Source organism: Bos taurus, chromosome 11 (genome assembly GCF_002263795.3).
Source record: "Bos taurus isolate L1 Dominette 01449 registration number 42190680 breed Hereford chromosome 11, ARS-UCD2.0, whole genome shotgun sequence".
Lineage (NCBI taxonomy): Eukaryota > Metazoa > Chordata > Mammalia > Artiodactyla > Bovidae > Bos > Bos taurus.
The window spans coordinates 6,580,741-6,600,624 of NC_037338.1; the positions used below are offsets into that span (position 1 = coordinate 6,580,741).

At 48.3% G+C, this 19,884-nt stretch overlaps 1 protein-coding gene across 50 annotated transcripts in view; it reads left to right on the top strand.

Moving 5' to 3' along the window:
* MAP4K4 (mitogen-activated protein kinase kinase kinase kinase 4) overlaps positions 1-19,884 on the top strand; it is a 150,459-nt gene that overhangs the window by 99,369 nt on the left and 31,206 nt on the right. For all 50 annotated transcript variants that reach the window (XM_024999325.2, XM_059891663.1, XM_024999335.2 and 47 more), the window contains exons 6-14: positions 1,056-1,146; positions 1,558-1,688; positions 2,512-2,566; positions 4,335-4,413; positions 8,632-8,807; positions 10,407-10,479; positions 12,165-12,375; positions 16,350-16,511; positions 19,295-19,381. In XM_024999325.2, coding sequence (XP_024855093.1) covers positions 1,056-1,146; positions 1,558-1,688; positions 2,512-2,566; positions 4,335-4,413; positions 8,632-8,807; positions 10,407-10,479; positions 12,165-12,375; positions 16,350-16,511; positions 19,295-19,381 — 1,065 coding nt within the window. The remainder of the gene's footprint in view (positions 1-1,055; positions 1,147-1,557; positions 1,689-2,511; positions 2,567-4,334; positions 4,414-8,631; positions 8,808-10,406; positions 10,480-12,164; positions 12,376-16,349; positions 16,512-19,294; positions 19,382-19,884) is intronic.

Genomic DNA, 19,884 nt, shown 5'->3' on the forward strand with positions numbered 1-19,884 from the left:
GTTGTGCCTTGGGAGGCAGCTGCACATTAGGTTCTCTGGCAGAAGTCGGGACAAGTAGAGTTGTGAGAATGCTGCCTTTTTGTCTTTCTGACCATATTTGGATGCAAACTGCGTTTTTGTTCTCCCACCACCTCTCATCAGAGGCATGCTCTGGGCTTCATTCCAGATACGAGGTCATCAAAAAGTGCTGTGTGCCCATTAGGGCTTACTTCCTTGGGAGAAAAAGAAAGATGCTTGATTGGCACATGAAGCTCTGTGGATGGCACAACGGTTGTACCCGTGGGATAGAGGTGGGGTCAGTCAGTAGTTCACAGCTTGTGGCTCTTTGGTGGGAAAACCAGGCTGGGTTCAAGGGCCAGACCTTGAAGCCCACTCTCACCCTTGCCTTTCCCCTGGAGTGCATGCGGTTCACATCCCCCCCCAGGCCCACCCGCTGCACAGTGGGCGTGCGGCGTGGGAAAACAACCGTCCCGTACACAAATAGCACACACTGCAGGAGAGACGCTGCAGATGGTCCCTGAACACGCGCCTTCGGGAAAAGCTAGAGACTGGTAGTGCTACCCTCAGCCTGGCCCTGGCCCCTCGGGACTGGGGGTGCGTCTCTGTATGGTGTCACTGGTGATACCTTGCTGGACACGCGCTGAAGTTGAATTCTGTGCACACTTTATTTTTCAGTATTTGTTTGTTTGCCTGCTCCGGGTCTTAGGTGTGGCACGTGGACTTAGTTACCCCGCAGTGTGTGGGGATGTTAGCTCCCCAACCAGGGATAGAACCTGCGTCCCCTGCATTGGAAGGTGGGTTCTTAACCACTGGACCACCAGGGAAGAACCAGAGAATGTTTTTTTTTTTTTTTTTTCCTTTCTTTCTTTCCTTTAATCTTTGGCCACACTAAGTGATATGTGGGATATTGGTCCCCTGACCAGGGATCCATTCCATGTCTCCTACATTGGAAGGTGAATTCTTAACCCCCGAACCATGGAATATTATAAGGGGTGCATTCTGGACTGTTCACTGGCAGCATCAGACAAGTAAATCTCTCTGTGTCTTGCCTGTAGGGCCTGGCCCATCTCCACATCCATCACGTGATCCACCGCGACATCAAGGGCCAGAATGTGCTGCTGACCGAGAACGCAGAGGTGAAGCTGGGTAAGTGTGATCTGATGCCCGCCGGGGTGCATCAGATCTGTTGGCATCACTCCCGTTTCCCCTTCCGTCCTGTTGGAGAAGTGGGAGCCAGGCTTACCTGTTAGCGTGGCTCCAGGCCCACTTCATCCATGCCCCAGACTCCCCCAGCAGTCTCTCTGGTGGTCCCTGTGGTAAACTCAGGGACCTGTGGGTACAGGCCCCTGGGGAAACCCCCAGGCTGGTCGGGCGTCTTGGCCCTATGGTGACTTGGCTCTGGAGGGGCGCTCCTTACCCGTGTTGCTGGAGGGTCACGCATCCACGCCGTGCTGGTGTGTGGTTTACTCTGAAGACCCTGTTCCGCTCCGTGTCTGCGTCCTGTTGTGTACTGGTTTGCTCACTCTGGTCCCCTTTCCTTCCTTCCTCTGGCCGCAGTGGACTTCGGGGTGAGTGCCCAGCTGGACAGGACCGTGGGGAGGAGGAACACGTTCATAGGCACCCCGTACTGGATGGCCCCTGAGGTCATTGCCTGTGACGAGAACCCCGACGCCACCTACGATTACAGGGTAAGGTGTCACCAGCCCTGCCTTGTGGGCTCTGCCGGTCCTGGGCACGGGTTCTGCCCCCATGTCCCCCTCCCTGCTCCAGCGAGGACCGCATGGACTCCTGCTGTAGGGCACATCTGCCAGGACAGTATTTTGAGGCTTTGTGTGTGTGTGTGGTCCATTTCTGCATCAGCTCTGTTCTAAGTCAGGTGCTGCTTTCAAGGTGGGAGGGGTCACTCTCAGGCTCAGAAATTTTTTTGTCCCAAGTCAGTTCAGTGCTTCTGCTCTGTTTACTGTTCTTTTTAATTTGAAGAGTATCAGGTATTTATTATTTCAGAAATACTGTCAGATTACATAGCAAGCACCTTGTGAAATTTCAGTCTTGCTAAAGAGCTGTGCACCTTTGCTTTGGTCACAAATGTGTTTAAACTCTGAGAGTGACCTCTAGAGACGTGTATCAATAATGCAGTTCTTGGTCCTGATGAAAAGTCTTGTTTGATCATCAGACTCTGGCTGAGAGTTGGATCATAGGTACGGCAAGTGGTTCTAATTAACGATCATTATTATCATTATTGCATAACTTTTTACAAAGCTGTACAATACAAGGCAGATTGTATAGCTTTTCCATCACCCTCTTCATGAGTTGACTGAACTTTATGAGCTGATCATTTATTTACTTGGAAGGTGTTCTTCCAGATGTGTTTGTGCTCGTAATTTCTTGGCAAACTTCCTTTTGGTTCGTACCCCCAAGAATGGATTTATGTGGTTTGTGTGAGTGCCCAGTGGTGGCGAGTACCAGGCCTCACAGTGAGGATGGTGCCCTAACATCTGCTTTGTTCTGCAGAGTGACCTCTGGTCCTGTGGCATCACTGCCATTGAGATGGCTGAAGGCGCTCCCCGTAAGTAGCCTGCCTTCCTTGTTAGCCCAGTTCTATGCAACGTAAACCTGGTCTCTTGGCTTCAGAAACAGTGGCTTCATGAATGGAGTTGTTCCTGGTGGGGCGTTCAGATGAAGGAATCATAAATACAGTGGAGTTTTAGATGTGAAAGGAGTTCTTGGCACACATCAGTCCTTCTGAAGGTCTCCCTGAGGTTCATGGGCCGCATTACCTTTTAAGTTGTAATTAGATGTATGACCTGGATTTGTTCTGACATCAGATAATGACAGCCCACTCCAGTATTTTTGCCTGGAGAATCCCATGGACAGAGGAGCCTGGTGGACTCAGTCCATGGGGTTGCAAAAGTTGGACAGGACTAAGCATGCACACAGACACAGTAATAGGTGATAATTTTTCTTTTTACAGTTTGAACTTAGTATTCAGTGAAACTGGTCCTAACACAGGAAATTTCCATTTTACTTATGTTTTAACTTTAAAAATAGAGGCACAACCTTTTACCCATGGAATTTATTTATTTTTATTGGTATTACCTGTGAAATTTTGCTTCTGCTTTGGATTAAATCAGTGACAACTTCGTGAAATTGATTTTTAATGAGGAATAGAGTAGAATCGAAGAAGGAGATGGCACCCCACTCCAGTACTCTTGCCTGGAAAATCCCATGGACGGAGGAGCCTGGTGGGCTGCAGTCTGGGGTTGCGAAGACTCAGACACGACTGAGCGACTTCACTTTCACTTTTCACTTTCATGCATTGGAGAAGGAAATGGCAACCCACTCCAGTGTTCTTGCCTGGAGAATCCCAGGGATGGGGGAGCCTGGTGGGCTGCCGTCTATGGGGTTGCACAGAGTCAGACATGACTGAAGTGACTTAGCAGCAGAGTAGAATTGCAGAGAGCAAAGGAAAAAAAGAAACCCATTCTTTTCTGCTGGTCCCCCTTGAATATATAACATTTGGTACATAGCTGCTGACTAAATACTTGGTGAATGAATGATCCCAGGTTGCCCCCAGCTAGGGATTGGGTGCGCTGCAGAAGTGGCTGTCTCTGCTGATCACCCTGTGCTCCATCGTATCCCCTGAGGGGCTGAGATGGGGCAGGACTGCCCCATGCTTTGTCCGGTTCCCTTTTGCAGCGGGAACAGCACCCTCCTTTCTTTGGCCCTATCTCCCAGCTGTCTTGTAAGGTGCTTGTGAAGGTAAATAAACACACAGAAATACCTGTTGTGACATACTTGTGTGTCCAAGTGCACCTCTCACGCCTTCACTGGGCCAGTGATCAGAGGGTAAACAGTCATCGAACGAAATTAAACAATCCCATTACTCCCCGATTTCAGGAACACTCACTCGTAAGCAGTGAGCATGCCTGCTAGTGCTCCTGAGTTCAGGCATTGTGTGAAGGCCTTTACAGCTGCATCTCGTTTAATCCTCATGACAGTCCTATGAAAATAAAAATATTTTTGTTGTCGTCCAATAGCTGACTTAAGCTGTTAACTCCTTTAGGACTTTGAATCAGTATTTACCTTTGATTTAGGAACGCTTTCCAGTGTCTGTTCGAAATGGTCTCTTCTCGTTGCTCCGGTCCTCCTCGTGTTTTGCTGTGCTTCAGTGAGGGGTTCGGGGTATGTTCTCAGCTGCATAACTAGATGTGCAGGCTGCTTGACATGAAGCAAGTCAGTCATACAGCAGGCAGAGTGTGTGATGCCCCGAATGGGTCCCAGAAACGGAGACCGAGTGACCGAGTGTGTAACTGACACGCCTCTCCTCTCCCCAGCTCTCTGCGACATGCATCCCATGAGAGCCCTGTTTCTCATCCCCCGGAATCCTCCTCCCCGGCTGAAGTCCAAAAAATGGTAAGATGCATGTGCTTTGTTGTTGTCATTCTGTTGCTTTAAAAAAAAGTGTTCCTTTTTAGTTTGACTTCAGGACAGAATCCTGGCCATTCTGACTGCCAAAGAACACAGGAGTCAGTGTTACAAAGTGTATTGCTTTAGTTTTTAATGTTTTTTTTCCTCTTGATCCATTGTCCGTGAATGGTAAAAATAGCACCAAGTGACTCTATGAAACACCAACACATTATTTTAAAAAAGGTTCAGTTTTAATATTTAAATATACCTCTCAGTGTAATGGGCTTCCCTGGTGGCTCAGACAGTAAAGAATCTGCCTGCAGTGTAGGAGACCCGGGTTCCATCCCTGGGTCAGGAAGATCCCCTGGAGAGGGGAATGGCAACCCACTCCAGTATTCTCGTCTGGAGAATTCCCTGGACGGAGGAGCGGGCTGTAGTGCATGGGGTCGCAAGGAGCTGGACATGGCTGAGTGGCCAACACTTGGACTTCAGCAGCTGTTAGGTCTGCTGTTCTTGGGGGCGTGTCCTCTGGTGTCCTGGAGCATCGGTCCCCAACCTTTTGGGCACCAGGGATTGGCTTCATGGAAGACAGTTTTTCCACTGACTGGGGTTGGGGGGAAGGTTTTGGGGTGATTACTCAGGATGCAAGCTCCTCTGAGAATCTCACGGTGTGGCTGATCTGCTGGGAGGCGGAGCTCGGGTGGTAGAGTGATGAGGAGCGGCAGGGGAGGCTTCATCCCCCGCGCGCCGCTCACCTCTTGCTGTGTGGCTGGTTCCTAATGGGCCGTGGACTGGTATGGGTCTGGGGGTTGGGGTGCCCTGTTCCAGAGTCCCTCTAGTCCACTGGTATAGACACACACATGTATGTTCACCCTCGTTGCTCCTCTGTTCCCCTCTGTCTTCCCGTCTTCCCCTTTTCACCTGCTGGCGAGATTTCCTTCTCCCTTCATCCTTTCTTTCACCACATTCAGCTCCAGGGAACCAAGGTGGTCTGGTTCCACTTACCAGTTCTTGGAGAGGTTCTTTAAGGCAACGACTGAGCCCCAATTGGTCTCCTGTATTAAAACATGACAAGCATATGCGCCCATGGGTGGCCAGCCCTGGAAAACCACGTGTGAACAGTAGGTGTCACTAGGGAGTCAGCTGTGGGGCTGGGTGACACTTTATCCGGCTCACGCTAAACTGAACAACACTCATTTTCTCTTTGCCTTTTCTCAGATTTTACTGAAGGGAGTTAATGCGCCATCTTCAGGGTATTTTCACAGTTTGTAAGTCAGTCGGTTATTCCGTCCATGACTTGCAGGCGTGGATCAACCGCTGTGTGTACAGCATGGTGAAATAGAGAGACATGTGTAGGTACCAGTGGAGTCCCCCGTGCTCTTTCACCAGACTGCCTCGAGCTAAGCTGGATCAGACGCATTCTCAGCAGTTCACATCACTGCCTCAGCTTCCCCGGGCGTTCCGAAGGGTCGAGAGGGTCACAAACGTGAAGGCCTTTTTCCTTTATGGATGCAGTCTTCCTGTCCACAGGTTGTGAATTTCCACGACCACTTTGGCAGAAGTGGCCTTTGGAAAATGATCAGCGAATTCTCAGCAGAAGCTGACAGTTGTGTTTAAAGACTATATCGTAGCTGATCGTTTCTCTGCTGTTAATCTGTACATGGCCCGTGAGAAGCCCTTTGGAATTCTTTACCTTAGGGCTCCATCCTCAAACTCCCCAGTGTGAAGGTCTGAGGAGTGACCCAGGCATTTGTATTTTTAATAAACTCCCCAAATGATCCTCCTGGGCCCCGGGGTTTGGGAATCCACGTGCCGTAGCGTTCCTCTACCGCTGTGTAGAATCCCGTGCGCTCCTCCTTAACCACAGAGCAAGGCCACAGCTTCTTCAAGTGACTGAGGGCCCTTCTTTGCCTTGACCCTGACCTAGTTCTTTTAACTCTTTTTCCACTTTTCATTGCAGCATCAGAAAGCAATTCACTGTCCCACTTGGACTCTGCTGCCTTGTCACTCTGGAACGGTGGCTTTTCTTGGGAAGGTTAAATATCCTCCTTTTTCTTGATATTGGACCCACTCCACTGTCTCAGTTCTTTTTTCTTCCTCACAATTTGATTATACATCCGCTATTGAATATACATACACTGTTTCCTATATGTATGTCTTACAGAGCCCAGCATAAACAAATGTAAATTGTTGACACATAAATATTTGTTGGATTGAACAAGAATAATAAGTTCTGAGTACAAATAGAAGACAGTAGAACTGATTCTCTCTTTTCCAGTTTTTTTTTTTAATATTTAATTTTATATTGGAGTATGGTTGATTTACAATTATCATGTTAGTTTCAAGTGTACAACAAAGTGATTCAGTTATTCATATACATATACCTAGATAGCATATTGAAAAGCAGAGACATTACTTTGCCAACAAAGGTCCGTCTAGTCAAGGCTTTGATTTTTCCAGTGGTCATGTATGGATGTGAGAGTTGGACTGTGAAGAAAGCTGAGCGCCGAAGAATTGATGCTTTTGAACTGTGGTGTTAGAGAAGACTCTTGAGAGTCCCTTGGCCTGCAAGGAGATCCAGTCTATCCTAAAGGAGATCAGTCCTGGATGTTCTTTGGAAGGAATGATGCTAAAGCTGAAACTCCAGTCCTTTGGCCACCTCATGCAAAGAGTTGACTCATTGGAAAAGACTCTGATGCTGGGAGGGCTTGGGGGCAGGAGGAGAAGGGGACAACAGAGGATGAGATGGCTGGATGGCATCACTGACTCGATGGATGTGAGTTTGAGTAAACTCCGGAAGATGGTGATGGACAGGGAGGCCTGGCATGCTGCGATTCATGTGGTCGCAGAGTCGGACACGACTGTGCGACTGAACTGAACTGAACTGATACTTGCCTTTTCAAATACGTTTCCCATTTAGGTTATTACAGAGTATTACACAAAGTTTCCCTGTGGTATACAGTAGGTTCTTGTCGTTATCTGTTTTATTCATTTATTTAAAACGTTTTATTTTATATTGGAGTGTAGCCAGTTAATGTTGTGATAGTTTCAGGTAGACAGAAAGAACTCTTAAGGCATGAAGTAACTGGAAAGGACTGAACTCATTCTCTCAATCACATTTTTAAAGACTGAATAACTCAATTCATTCAACAAAAATTTATTGCGTACCTATTATAGTTGACATGCTCAGAGCTGGGCCTTGCTGAGAAATGGGAAAGCGGGAACCAGTCCTGACCTGTACGGTTATAAACCAGGAGAGACAGAGACATAAATGTGAAGTGTGCAGTGTGTGACATGCAGAGAGCCCTAAATGAAGGGCTCCTAGCTTAGGGCGTGTGTGGTGCAGTGTTGCCAGGAAAGGTTTATGGACAGGAAGCTGTCTGAGCCGAGTCTCCAATAACAGGGTGGCTGAGAGTGTCTCCGCTGAGGCCGCGGAGGGGTCACCATAAGACAGAAATGGAGAAATGAGCAAAAATAAAGTGTCTGGTAGGGTAGATGTTGGCAACAGGGTCACTGCCCTTCTCAGCACTGTTACTTCTGCCTTTGTCCATTAAGTGTAGGACTTCCCTGGTGGCTCAGTGGTAAAGAATCTGCCTGCCAATGCACGAGACACGGTTTGATTCCTGGGTTGGGAAGATCCCCTGGAGGAGGGAATGGCAGCCCACTCCAGTATTCTTGCCTGGGAAATCCCGTGGCCAGAGGAGCCTCGTGGGCTATAGTCCATGGGGTTGCAAGAACCGGACATGACTTAATTGCTAAACAGTGACATTAAGGGTAGAGAGCTGACGCATAACTCAGCCTAAAACTGATGCACATGTTACCCTAACAAGATCCAGAGCCTCAAATCACTTACTTGGGTCCGTCTCTCACTCTGTGTCTGTCCTTGTCTGTAAGGATCCACCATCTCTCCTCTGTCACCTTCAAGTTAGCGAAGACCTTCGTGCACTCGCTTTCCTCTTCCCCTGATTCCGCGATCAACAAGCACCATTAACTCCACTGCCCCTGTGGCTCCCCATGTGCAGCGTGACTCCTAAACTGTGTTTACGGGATGCCCTGGCCCCCAGGGTCCCTGCTTCGTTCCTGTTTTATCCTTGTGCATTGCAGCGTTGCTCATAGTGAATCCTGAAGCCCCGCCTCATGTACCAGCTTGTAAGTTACTGATACTTTGGAGCTTTGCTCTTCATAGTAGAAATCTGATGATCTTTTTTTTACTTTCTCTTTTAGGTCCAAGAAGTTTTTTAGTTTTATAGAAGGATGCCTGGTGAAGAATTACATGCAGCGGCCCTCCACCGAGCAGCTTCTGAAGCATCCTTTCATTAGGGATCAGCCGAACGAAAGGCAGGTTAGAATCCAGCTTAAGGACCATATAGACCGGACCAGGAAGAAGAGAGGAGAGAAAGGTATGAAGTCTGGTTTTATTCTCATCTTAAATATTCTTTCAGTTTTTTGCCAGTCAAAGTAGGTTATTCCTTTCCTGCTCGAGTTTGGGCTCATCTGGCCGGGGCTTGAGTGTCTAGACCAGGTTGGTCTAGGGGCCACCCTGGCTCCGGCAGTGGTTACCCGGGCTAGCGGGGCCCTGCGGCCGGTCAGTACGTGATGCTGCCACCTCAGGTCACATCTGGACGGCGGTGCTTCTTACTGCGCTGGGGGGTCTTGCGCTCTGTGTGGGCCATGCAGAGCTCGGCGTGTGGGCGGCAGCTGTCCCCATTGGTCTGTTTCACACTTCTCTCCTGCTCAGGGGTTTCCAGAGCCTTATGCTGCTGTGGGGGCTGTGACAAGCCTGTGCTTTTGTCTCCTTTTGCTGGTCTATTTCATCAGTTTTTCCCTGGTCCCACCTTTATACTTATTAGCTTATTTATTTTAGTTGAAGTATAGTTGATTTACAGTGTTGCATTCATTTCTGATGTAAAGTGATTCAGTCATATATATATATATATCCTTTTGCATGTACTTTTCCATTATGGTTTGCTGCAGGATATTGACTATAGTGCCCTGTGCCGTTTAGTAGGCCCTTGCTGTTTACTTTACGTATAGTAGTGTGTATCTGGCGGCTTCTCAGGTGGTGCTAGTGGTAGAGAAGCTGCCAGCCAATGCAGGTAGATGTGAGAGACTCAGATTCAATCCCTGGGTTGGGAAGATCCCCTGGAGGAGGAGGGCATGGCAACCCACTCCAGTATTCTTGCCGGGAAAAGCCCATGGACAGAGGAGGCTGGTGGGCTACGGTCCATACGGTTGCAAACAGTCAGACACAGCTGAAGCGACTTAGCACCCGCTGTGTAGTGGTACCTGCTAATCCCAAACTCTTAATTTATCCTGTCCCTCTCTTTCCCCCTTGGTAACCATCAGTTTGTTTTCTGTGTGTGTGATTCTGTTTCTCTTCTGCATGTAAATCAGTTGATTTGTATCATTTTTTTAGATTTCACAAATATGTGATATCATATGGTATTTGTCTTGCTCTGCCTGATTTAGTTCACCTTTATAATTTTAGGGAACATGTGATTTTGGTTTTTTGCTCTGAGTACCTACTTTTTCTCCATCCAGCAGACTTTTGTCTGCTCTTGTCTAAGATGATCCCTAAGTGCTAAAAATTACTGAATATATTCTTTTATTGCCTTAGTTTAGGCAATTAAATCTCTTTCTTTTTTTTGTTTTGACATCAGAATGGACTTTGTGAATTTGTTGATGCTCATGGTCCGTTTTTCTTTCATGTCTCAGCTTCTGTAGCCCCTCTCCCAGCCCTGCGCCCCCTGAACCAAGCATCCCACAAGGGACTGTCACGAGTATAAGGGAATCAGCTCTTCTGCTGGCCCAGGGCCTGAGCACCCATCACAGTGGGACTCACCGTCAAGGTCCTCCTCTCCGCGAGTTCCCCACACACGTCACTGTTTTCTCCAAGAATATGTGGTTTATACTCAGTAGTGATGCCTTCGGAGGTGCTTGCCCTACATGCAGCGTCGCCCTTTGTGAATGACCCGTTCATCCTGTCCTTTTCTTTACAGATGAAACCGAGTATGAGTACAGTGGGAGTGAGGAAGAGGAGGAGGAGGCGCCTGAGCAGGAGGGGGAGCCCAGGTAAGGACAGCGCGCTGTGTCCCTGCTGGGGTTAGGGTTGCCCGAGACACCCTGGTCGTGTGAAGGAGTCATTGGTTTCTCTGAAAATGCCTTAATATCTTCCCTCCTTCCGTTCTTTCAAAGACTCTTGTAAAACACTGTCCCCGCTCTGGAACTCCCTGCTGATTCTTTGCTGGGACTGTGCTGCTTCCTCTCCTCATGGTTTGGAAGTGGGCAGCTGTGTTTGGGTAGACTGGGGCAGGGCAGCTTACCCACGGCCATTCTCACTCCAGGAGGTGTGGGTGGAAAACGTCTTGTAGCTTGTGACTCAGTCCTGCCCAAACTGAATTGTCCCGCTCACGGGCCACTTAGGGCCTCCACTGAAAACGCTACAGTCTTCCCCAATACATGTCTGTTGGTTAGTTGGTTGGTTTTCCTCTTCCCACCCGTGTGGTCACCAGCATTCACTGCCTTTATGAGGATGCTTTCTGGGCTGATCCATTCTGTAGTCTGTTTTGGCCCTCTCTGGCTCCCCAAGACACAGGGAAGCAGAAGGTGGAAGATTTGGTAGCAGGAACCTCATAGTGACTCGTTAATCAAGGAAGAGAGGATTTAAAAGCTTTAATAATGGTCTTGTCTGCCTGATGTCCAATGTAGCCGACTAGCTGGACACAAGGAGGGCCGGGAGTGTGGTTGAGAGACCACGTATGCAGAGAATGGACGTTTGAAGAGAGCATATCAAGACAGAAGAGAATTTGGGAAAAACTCCATCATATCTTTTTGTAATTACATGAAAGATTTTAATCCATTTGAGGCAAAGTTTTAGAGCATTGTGAACTGATTGCACAAGCAGTATAATTGTTTGGAGTTAGGGACGTGATATAATGGAAGAAGCAGTTGAGGGAGATTTCTTTGCCATGTGATTCTGGGGGTTTGAGAGTGGAGAAGTGACTCTCCCCCGGGAGACCAGCTGGGAGGGATGTGGTTCAATTTCCCTGTGCAGTGGTGCATCCTTGGGACCCCTTGGGCTGGGAAGTAGAGAGAGCGAGGGGGAGTAGAGAGAGCAAGAGGGTTACATGGCAGGGAGCAGGGGACCAGATGAGAAGGTGAGGACCTGTACGTGCTGACGGTAACTCTGTTGTGACTACCTGTCTGGCCCGAAATGTGATGATGCTGTTCCTGGTGGGAAGTCAGGTGGTTACAGAGGGTCTAACAACGGGTGGAAGATGGTGGCTTCAGCTTTCCACTGCACAGTTTGAGTGGACGTGAGAATCTTACCTAGATACCTCCTGTCAAATCAGATACCCAGGACAGAGTTTTATGGTATTTATGACCATATGAAAGAAAGATGAAAGGTGATGATATTGAACTGTGCGTGCTAAGTCGCTTCAGTCGTGTCCGACTCTTTATGAACCCATGGAGGCCTGCCAGCCTCCTCTGTCCGTGCGATTTTCCAGGCAAGGATACTGGAGTGGGTGGCCATTCCCTTCTCCAGAGCCTACCTAGAGATGTCCTATCTCTCTTAAAACTCAGGACTGAGTTTTAAGGTATTGATGATGCAGATGAAAGAAGAGGTGATGCTATTTAACTGTAGGCTTTACTTATCCCCGTGGGTTTGTCTGCCGGGTCTCGGGGCGGGGCGGATGTAGATGTGGAGGTGGACTGGCTCGCGCCCCTGAAAGCCCCTCACCTGCTTCCTCCCGCAGCTCCATCGTCAACGTGCCGGGGGAGTCGACGCTGCGCCGGGACTTCCTGCGGCTCCAGCAGGAGAACAAGGAGCGCTCTGAGGCCCTGAGGAGGCAGCAGCTCCTGCAGGAGCAGCAGCTCCGCGAGCAGGAGGAGTATAAACGGCAGCTGCTGGCGGAGAGGCAGAAGCGGATCGAGCAGCAGAAGGAGCAGAGGCGGCGGCTGGAAGAGGTAGAAGAGGACAGTGTTCCAGCCGGGTCCCGCTGTCTAGTCCCAGGGGCATCCCGGCGTTCTGAGGGCCGTTCTCCATGGTCCTCACCCCGGCTTGGCCACTCCGGGCGCACTGATTCCCTCCGGCAGGACTGTACACGCCCAGAGGCCCCAGGAATGTTTTTCTCCCTTGTATGGTTTTTAGGGACCTGCCCCGCCCCGTTACTCATCCTCTCTGTGCAGGTCGTGGGTGGCATCACCCTGGGTCAGCGGAGGCCGTGTCCACTGCGGTCAGAGTCGCCTGGCTCAGCCTTGACCTCGTTTCACTTTCACTCTGGGCCCCGGGGTCCAAGTTGGTGTGTCATAAATATTTCCCTAGAACTTTTAGACCTTTCCACCGGGAAAACATTTGTTTTCTACAAATGCCTTCACTTGACATACATTTAAGGGGGAAGGATAAAGAAAAGAACAAATGCTGTTTTGTCATCTGGCGGTTGTGTGGGGTTAGTCCTTGTGGGGGACACTTTTTGTACCACCGGCTCCTTTAACTCACTGAGACTGTCAGCACTGGTAATGTGATTACTAGGCCTTCTTCCTTTGTACTTCTCAGAGACACTGTTCCCTATATTTCACTTGAGGCTCAAAAGACCCTTTTTCTTTTTTAATCTAATTTTAATTTGTTTCCCTGACTGCCATTTACTGTATGCTTCACAGCTTCGGATTTCTCACTTACAGTAGTTTATTTCCATTTACTTGATCTTATTGTTTCACCTTTATCCTTGATACCAGAAAAAGAACCCCAAAGGACAGTCAGCCAGTTGATACTGTACAGTGGAGTTTAATAACAGTACATGGTGGTTTTTTTTTCCCCCAAAGTTTTTTTTTTTTTGGTGTGGATCATTAAAAAAATTTTTTTGTTGAATTTGTTATGGTATTGCTTCTGTTACATTCTCTTTTTTTTGGCCAAGAGGCATGTGGGATCTTTGTACCCTGACCGAAGATCGAACTTAAACCCCTGCATTGGAAGGCAAAGTCTTAACCACTGGATCGCCAGGGAAGTCCCACCACACATGCCTTTTCCCAGGTTACTTAAGGGTGCATTTGGTGGAGAAAATCTCGGCTTTGTTCTGTGTGTTATCTGGTAGCTCAGTAGTGAAGAATCCACCTGCCAGTGCAGGAGACGTAAGAGACGTGGCTTTGGTCCCCTGGGATTGGGAAGATCCCCTGGAGGAGGAGATGGCAGTCCGCTCCAGTATTCTTGCCTGGGAAATCCCATGGACAGAGGAGCCTGGCGGGCTACAGTCCACGGGGTCGCAAACGAGTTGGACGTGACTCAGCGACCGAGCCTGCATGCACACGGCTTCTGTTAAAGTCACTAAGCCAGTGGAGTATCTGTGAATGGACCCCACTATTATCAGCACCGACCTAGTTAGAAAAGTTAGACTTTTGAGATGAAAGCATTGCTCTTAAGTGTCGATCTGGAAAGAGAACTTCAGCATAATTAAAGCATAGTTGGAAAAGTACATATTTACTCAGGCATGCTTGGAAAAATTTAAGAAGGAAATGTCTTCATAATTTGAGAGCTTTGGAAATCACTTTCCATGCAGGTTTTCAATTTGTTAGATTTTGTTTTTAAAGGAAGAGTGATTTAAGAAAATAAGAGTGACATCAGTTTGAAAATACTTCAAAGGGTTTTCATTATGTTTATCATCCTTAATGGAGTAACCTGAGCAGGCATGCTTCTTAGACTGTCTTGGTTTTGTTGTTTGGAATCACAGGCATAAGGTTAATCCAGGGTGGACTGATGTTGCTGAGGTGGTGTCTGATGGTGTGTATGTTTAATTTTGGCCATTTTCTTTTAAAGTTCTATTGTAAGAGTCTAGCTTTTCACCTTAGTGATCTCTTAAGGTATTTGTTTACTAAGGGCCTTCTTTAACCTTTGATTACCCACCCCCACCCCCCCCGCCCCACACACACGCCCCCCAATTAAGGGCCTGTTCTGACTGTAGTGGTTTGTACGGTTGGAGTTTAAATGTTGTCTCTCTATCCAGTTTACAGCTTCAAGTACTAGCACATGATGTGGAAGAGGAATTGGTGACTGCACTGTTCTTTGCCGCGGCCATCAGCCTCCCGGCCAGGACTTATTTAGTGAGTTAGTCAGGGAAATGTACCACGTGCCACATTTTCCTGTGGATTTCTAAGAAGTGTGTGGCTTATCTTACCTATAAGACTTGGATGAGAGGGGCTGTGTCTGATTCATTTTGTGTTCCCACGATGCTTTGTGAGTATTTCTCAAATGGAGGAGTCAGCATTTGTAGTTTGGGTGTAAGTGTTCTGGAAACTCGCACCCGTTCTTCATTGAACTTTCGGGCTTGAGATCTCTTGAGTTGAGTTCCAGAGCCACCTTTTTTGTTGTTTAGATGCTCAGCTGTGTGCAGCTCTTTGCAATCCCGTGGACTGTAGCCCACCAGGCTCCTCTATCCATAGAATTCTCCAGGCAAGAGGACTAGAGCCGGTTGCCATTTCCTTCTGCAGGGGATCTTCCCAACCCAGGGATCCAACCTGCAACTCCTGCATTGGCAGGCAGATTCCTTATTGTTGAGCCACCAGGGAAGCCCTCTAGCCACCTTAAAGGACCTGGCAGAACATCCTTAGCCACGAAGGATGTGTTACTTTTTCTCTGAAACTTTCCCTTGTCTTCTCTGGAGACAGGAATTTGAACCCTGAGGCTGGTGTGAGGTGGACCCTTGACCTTGTCTGGACTCAGAGGCTGTGTGGTGGGCAGGGTGTGCAAGCGCCCAGCCCTGCTGCTGCTGCAGCCTGTCTGACTGACTTGGAGGGGAATTGTTACATATCCACAAGCCTTCCTCTGTTGTGGTTCTTGAGCTATGCTAGACTTTCCGTCACTAAGTTGCATCTGGCTCTTGGGGACCCCATAGACTGCAGCACTGCCAGTGCTGGAGAGTGATTAAATTAGCTTTAGTGAAATAAAAGGGAAAGCTCAGTTCCTCCCAGTTTAGGTGCTGGGTAGCAGCCTGGGGCCAGTGGCCGCTGTGCTGAGATAGGGTACCTCCCCATCCCAGGGGCGCTGCAGGCCAGCGTTCTGCACGTTTGTAGGAGGAGTTGATCTGTACTCCACGTGCTGGCCCTGCTTTACTGACAGATGCATGTCTGGGGCCGGATGAGAAGTGGCCAGATGTGCACCAAGGGTCACACTGGTACTCAGAGGTTGGCCGAATGGTCTGTGTTAGGAAAGGCTGTGAGAGCAAGTCTGCTGCCTCAGTAGCACCTGTAATAGCAGGTAGGGTGCTGTCTGGTTAACGGTGGGAGTCAAATGTGGTCCTCGACCTGGAGCCTGCCACCCTGTCAGCATTGGACGTGTGACTTATGTTTTCTGGACCTGTTTCCTCTGTGGAGTAGGAGTGAAGGGCTTCCTGGGTTTGTCCTGAGAATTGTAGTAGGTAAGGGGACATGGAAGGAAGATTGTCAGATACTCAGCACCGTGCAGAACAGAGTGAGCTTGAGCTACGGTGGCTTTTATATTCACGATAATAATCATGACATCTCTTAATTTTGTTGATGTCACTTCCTCTTTCCCCAATGTATGCTTCTTTTTTCTCTCTTTTAAGTATTTCTCTCTCTTTTTTTTTTTTGCCCTATTTCTGTTCTCCTGTATTCATTTCTCTACTTTTCTTTCTGACTTAAGAGCCTTGGGTAACCCTGTCAGTGATACTCGGGTACAGAATTCGTCATTCCCGCGTGGCTGTGGTTCAGTGAAGAACAAGGAATAACTGATATCAAAATGAAACCCAGCTCTAACCTGTGGTTATGAGGATGCTGGTGTGTGTGGGCACGGGACGGTGTGGAAATAGTTGGCTGGTGGAGGCGGGGTCCCCCAGCTCCCGCTCTCGCATCTTGCTGTAAGCGGACAGCACGCCGTCCTGGGCACCGTGGCCGGGCAGTCTGCTGACGACGCGCCATCTTGACTTTTGCAGCAACAGAGGAGAGAGCGGGAAGCCAGAAGGCAGCAGGAACGTGAGCAGCGGAGGCGGGAACAGGAGGAGAAGAGGCGGCTGGAGGAGCTGGAGAGACGACGGAAGGAGGAGGAGGAGCGGAGGCGGGCGGAGGAGGAGAAGAGGAGAGTGGAGAGGGAGCAGGTCAGTCCTCGGGGGTGTTCTGGCCAGGACTTTGGGACTTGTCGCTTGGCAGAGTTGGGGGATTGGGGGCAGAAAGCATGCATAATGCACACGCGTACATGCGCACAAGCACACATGCACACACACAGAAGTTTAGGACTTTAGAGGTTTGAGAATGCACAAACAGTTGGAACCATTCACTTTAGTAAATTGAATCTCTTGTCTTTACCAACAGGTACATAAATCATTGCACTTTAGACACATCCCTCAAAACCAGCAGGGTGGTCTCCACTAGTATGATGCCTGAAAGATTGCTAAATGTGTCCTCTCAGGTTTGGCTTAAATGCTTTGAACCTCAAATATCTGGATAATAAAAAGTGAAATTCAAAACCAACCATGAGACATTTCCTATGAGAAATGTTTGAAGGATCCAATGACTAACTGATTATTTTACGATATATTTGCACTTATTAATAATTCAGTGTGTACATATGTAACATTAGAACATTAGCCAAACAAATGCCATCGTGTTTTAGTGATATTTATAGCATGTTAATGTCCGATTCAGTTGTCTTTGGGAATCTGATTCCTGAACCACCTCTGCCAACAGAAACTCTGCGTTCTGTTGCCTGTGTCGTCTGTGTGAATCCTGTCATTGCCTCCCTGGCTTGCGTGCCATTGAGTCCATCAGTCTTTGTTACAAGCTTTGAATAAAGGAAAAAGGATATGAATGGGGACCAATTTAAATGATACCTGAAATTCATGCTTAAAATGCTTATAAACAATGGTATTATCATCCAAATTTGATTATTCAGCTACTATCCTTGAGACTCATCCTTTGTCTTGGGTTTTCCTGGTGTTGGATCTACGTAACATTTTTTTGTTGCTGTTGGAATTCAAGTTATTTTATCTCTTTCTTTACTGACTTTGTTGGCCAGCTGACTGTGGTGTGTTTAGGTTTCCTATTCTGACTTCTACTTGGGAACTACAAAGAAGAGAAAATAGACGCTTGAAAAAATTAAGTCACCGAGGGATAATTGTTGAAACTTGATTGGGAGAGGAGGGTGTGACTCCAGTACTAACCTTCATTATTCTAACAGAGTCACTGACTTTCATGTATAGCACATGTTCATCACCTCCTCTTTTATAAAAATAGCATGAAAGGTCAGTTTTCTTCCAAAATATTCCCCGTGTCAGCTTGCTGTAGAAACGCATCATTTCTGTGTGAACGTCGGTGTTTGTATACATGTGTCCTTGTCCAATTGTCCCTGTGACGTGAAGGCAAAAAAACAGCGATGTCCTGACTGGAGCTTGAGGCTGTGATTCAGTTCTGTTTGGTTTGAAGAAGTGGGGAGCCGGGAGTCAGGGTCCTCTCAGTCATTAGGGGCGGGGGGTGCAGTGGTGGGCACACGCCCCAGGGCAGGTCTTGGCCATCCTGAGGGTGTGGTGCAGGGGAGCTTCCGTGTCCAGGACTGGAGCCTGGATTAGAATCCAGGGGCCTTTGCCCACTGGCCTGTGGATACACTTTACCCAGATTGAGTTTTGGTTTGTAAAGAAAAACTTGCTGAGGAAATTTATGCCATGATTTCTGCTCTCTAGCGTTCTCTCCACCTGTTCAGCCCAGCTATATGGCTGCTTTTAAGGTATACAATCCGTGGTAGACACTGTAAAGAAATAATCTGAATAATCTGAATTTCAAAATAAAGTCTCTGCTCCCAGACCCCTCAGTCTACTCCTTTATTAGAGTAGTGAGCTTTTCCCCTGTTGAAAGGGAGCATTTTATTTGTAAAATCTTTGTGCTTTTTGAAGTAATTTCATGTCTGTTTCATATATGAACCTCATAAAAAGTCCTGAGAGTTGGGAGAGAATATTCTTGGTGCTCATTTCCCTAAAGAGAAGACTGAGAAAGTGGGTGGTTGAGGCCTTGTTGGAAACTCGTCTGATTGTTGGTAGGTCAAGGTCTCCTGATTTCCCATCCCTTCAAGTACGCAGCCAGCTCCACAGTTGGGATTTTCCTCTTTACATCATATATTTTGGATGTGTTTACCTGGTTATTTTTGTTTGTGTTGTTATAGAGGTTTATCATTCTCTTCCCATTGAAAAGAAGTCACCCCTTCCCATAGACACACACAGACACACACAAGTCAGCTTACCCCATAGACACACACGTACACAAGTCAGCTTACCCCATAGGCACACACACACACACACACACACACACGTCAGCTTACCCCATAGACACACACACCCATCACTGTTCATCTGGGAGAAGCCTCCTGTGTCTGGTGTTCCCATGCCAGGACTTTCAGAATGTACTCGTTGTCTTTGTGTGTTAGAGAAAAGAACAAAGCATGGTCGTTTAATATTAAACAGTTTTTGGTTTGGGGTTTTAAAAATTAGCAATTCATGCTTGTTATAAATAATAATTATCAGACATATATTAACATGAACACTCTGGTCTCCTCATTAGACTCTCGGTTGCTCGGGGCTTACCTTCTGAAGAGGAACAGCCTGGGCCTTTCAGAGCTTCCGTTTGTGTACAGCAGCCGCGTGCAAACAGAAAAACTCAGCCATGCCTTTGTGGTTGTCATTGGCGTGCATGTCGTTATTTATGAGACTCTAGGTCTCGGAGGCCAATTCAAAGTTCCTGGGGGGGATAGCCTTAGCAGTGGGCTTTTTCAGCCATTTGTGACTAAATGAGTCACCCCCAGATGGTGGGGGCAGACAGCTGTGGGCCCCGCACGCAGGGAGTCTTGACGCTTCCCTCGGGGATCCGCTGATTGTGGGTGCTCTCTGTGTGACAGGAGTATATCCGACGGCAGCTGGAAGAGGAACAGCGTCACCTGGAACTGCTTCAGCAGCAGCTGCTCCAGGAGCAGGCCATGCTACTGGTAACGCCCCGCGCGGCCCCACCCTGCAGCTAGGGCATCCCGAGCTGGGCAGGGCCCTGCCGACCCTCTGGGCCCCTGTGGCCAGTGCCACAGGGCTGGCCAGCTCTCACTGACACGTCCTCTGGGCTCCCACTGCTGTTGGGCACACCTAGAGGCAGCTTTTCATCCCTTCTTTCCCGTTGCTGAGTTCCCTGTTCTCATTCAGTAGATAGACAAGGTTTTGCACAGCACACCTGGCATTTGGTGAACAAGCTAGGATGCTGAGAGTGGAAGGTTCAAGGCTCATGCCTTAGGGACTTTTACCTAGACTCTCGCAAGTGTCTTTTGAAGCCACCGAAGCCAGCATCTCCGGGGGAGGGGTTTCTCTCTACCTGTCCAGTGACCTTATGCGTAGTGGCACGCGGTCAGATTTTCCTGCAGGTAATCCGCCATTCTGCATCCTGGCTGATTTGCTTTGTCATGAAGCCAGCGTCAGCGCACGCTGTCCTGGGGAGAAGTGGAAC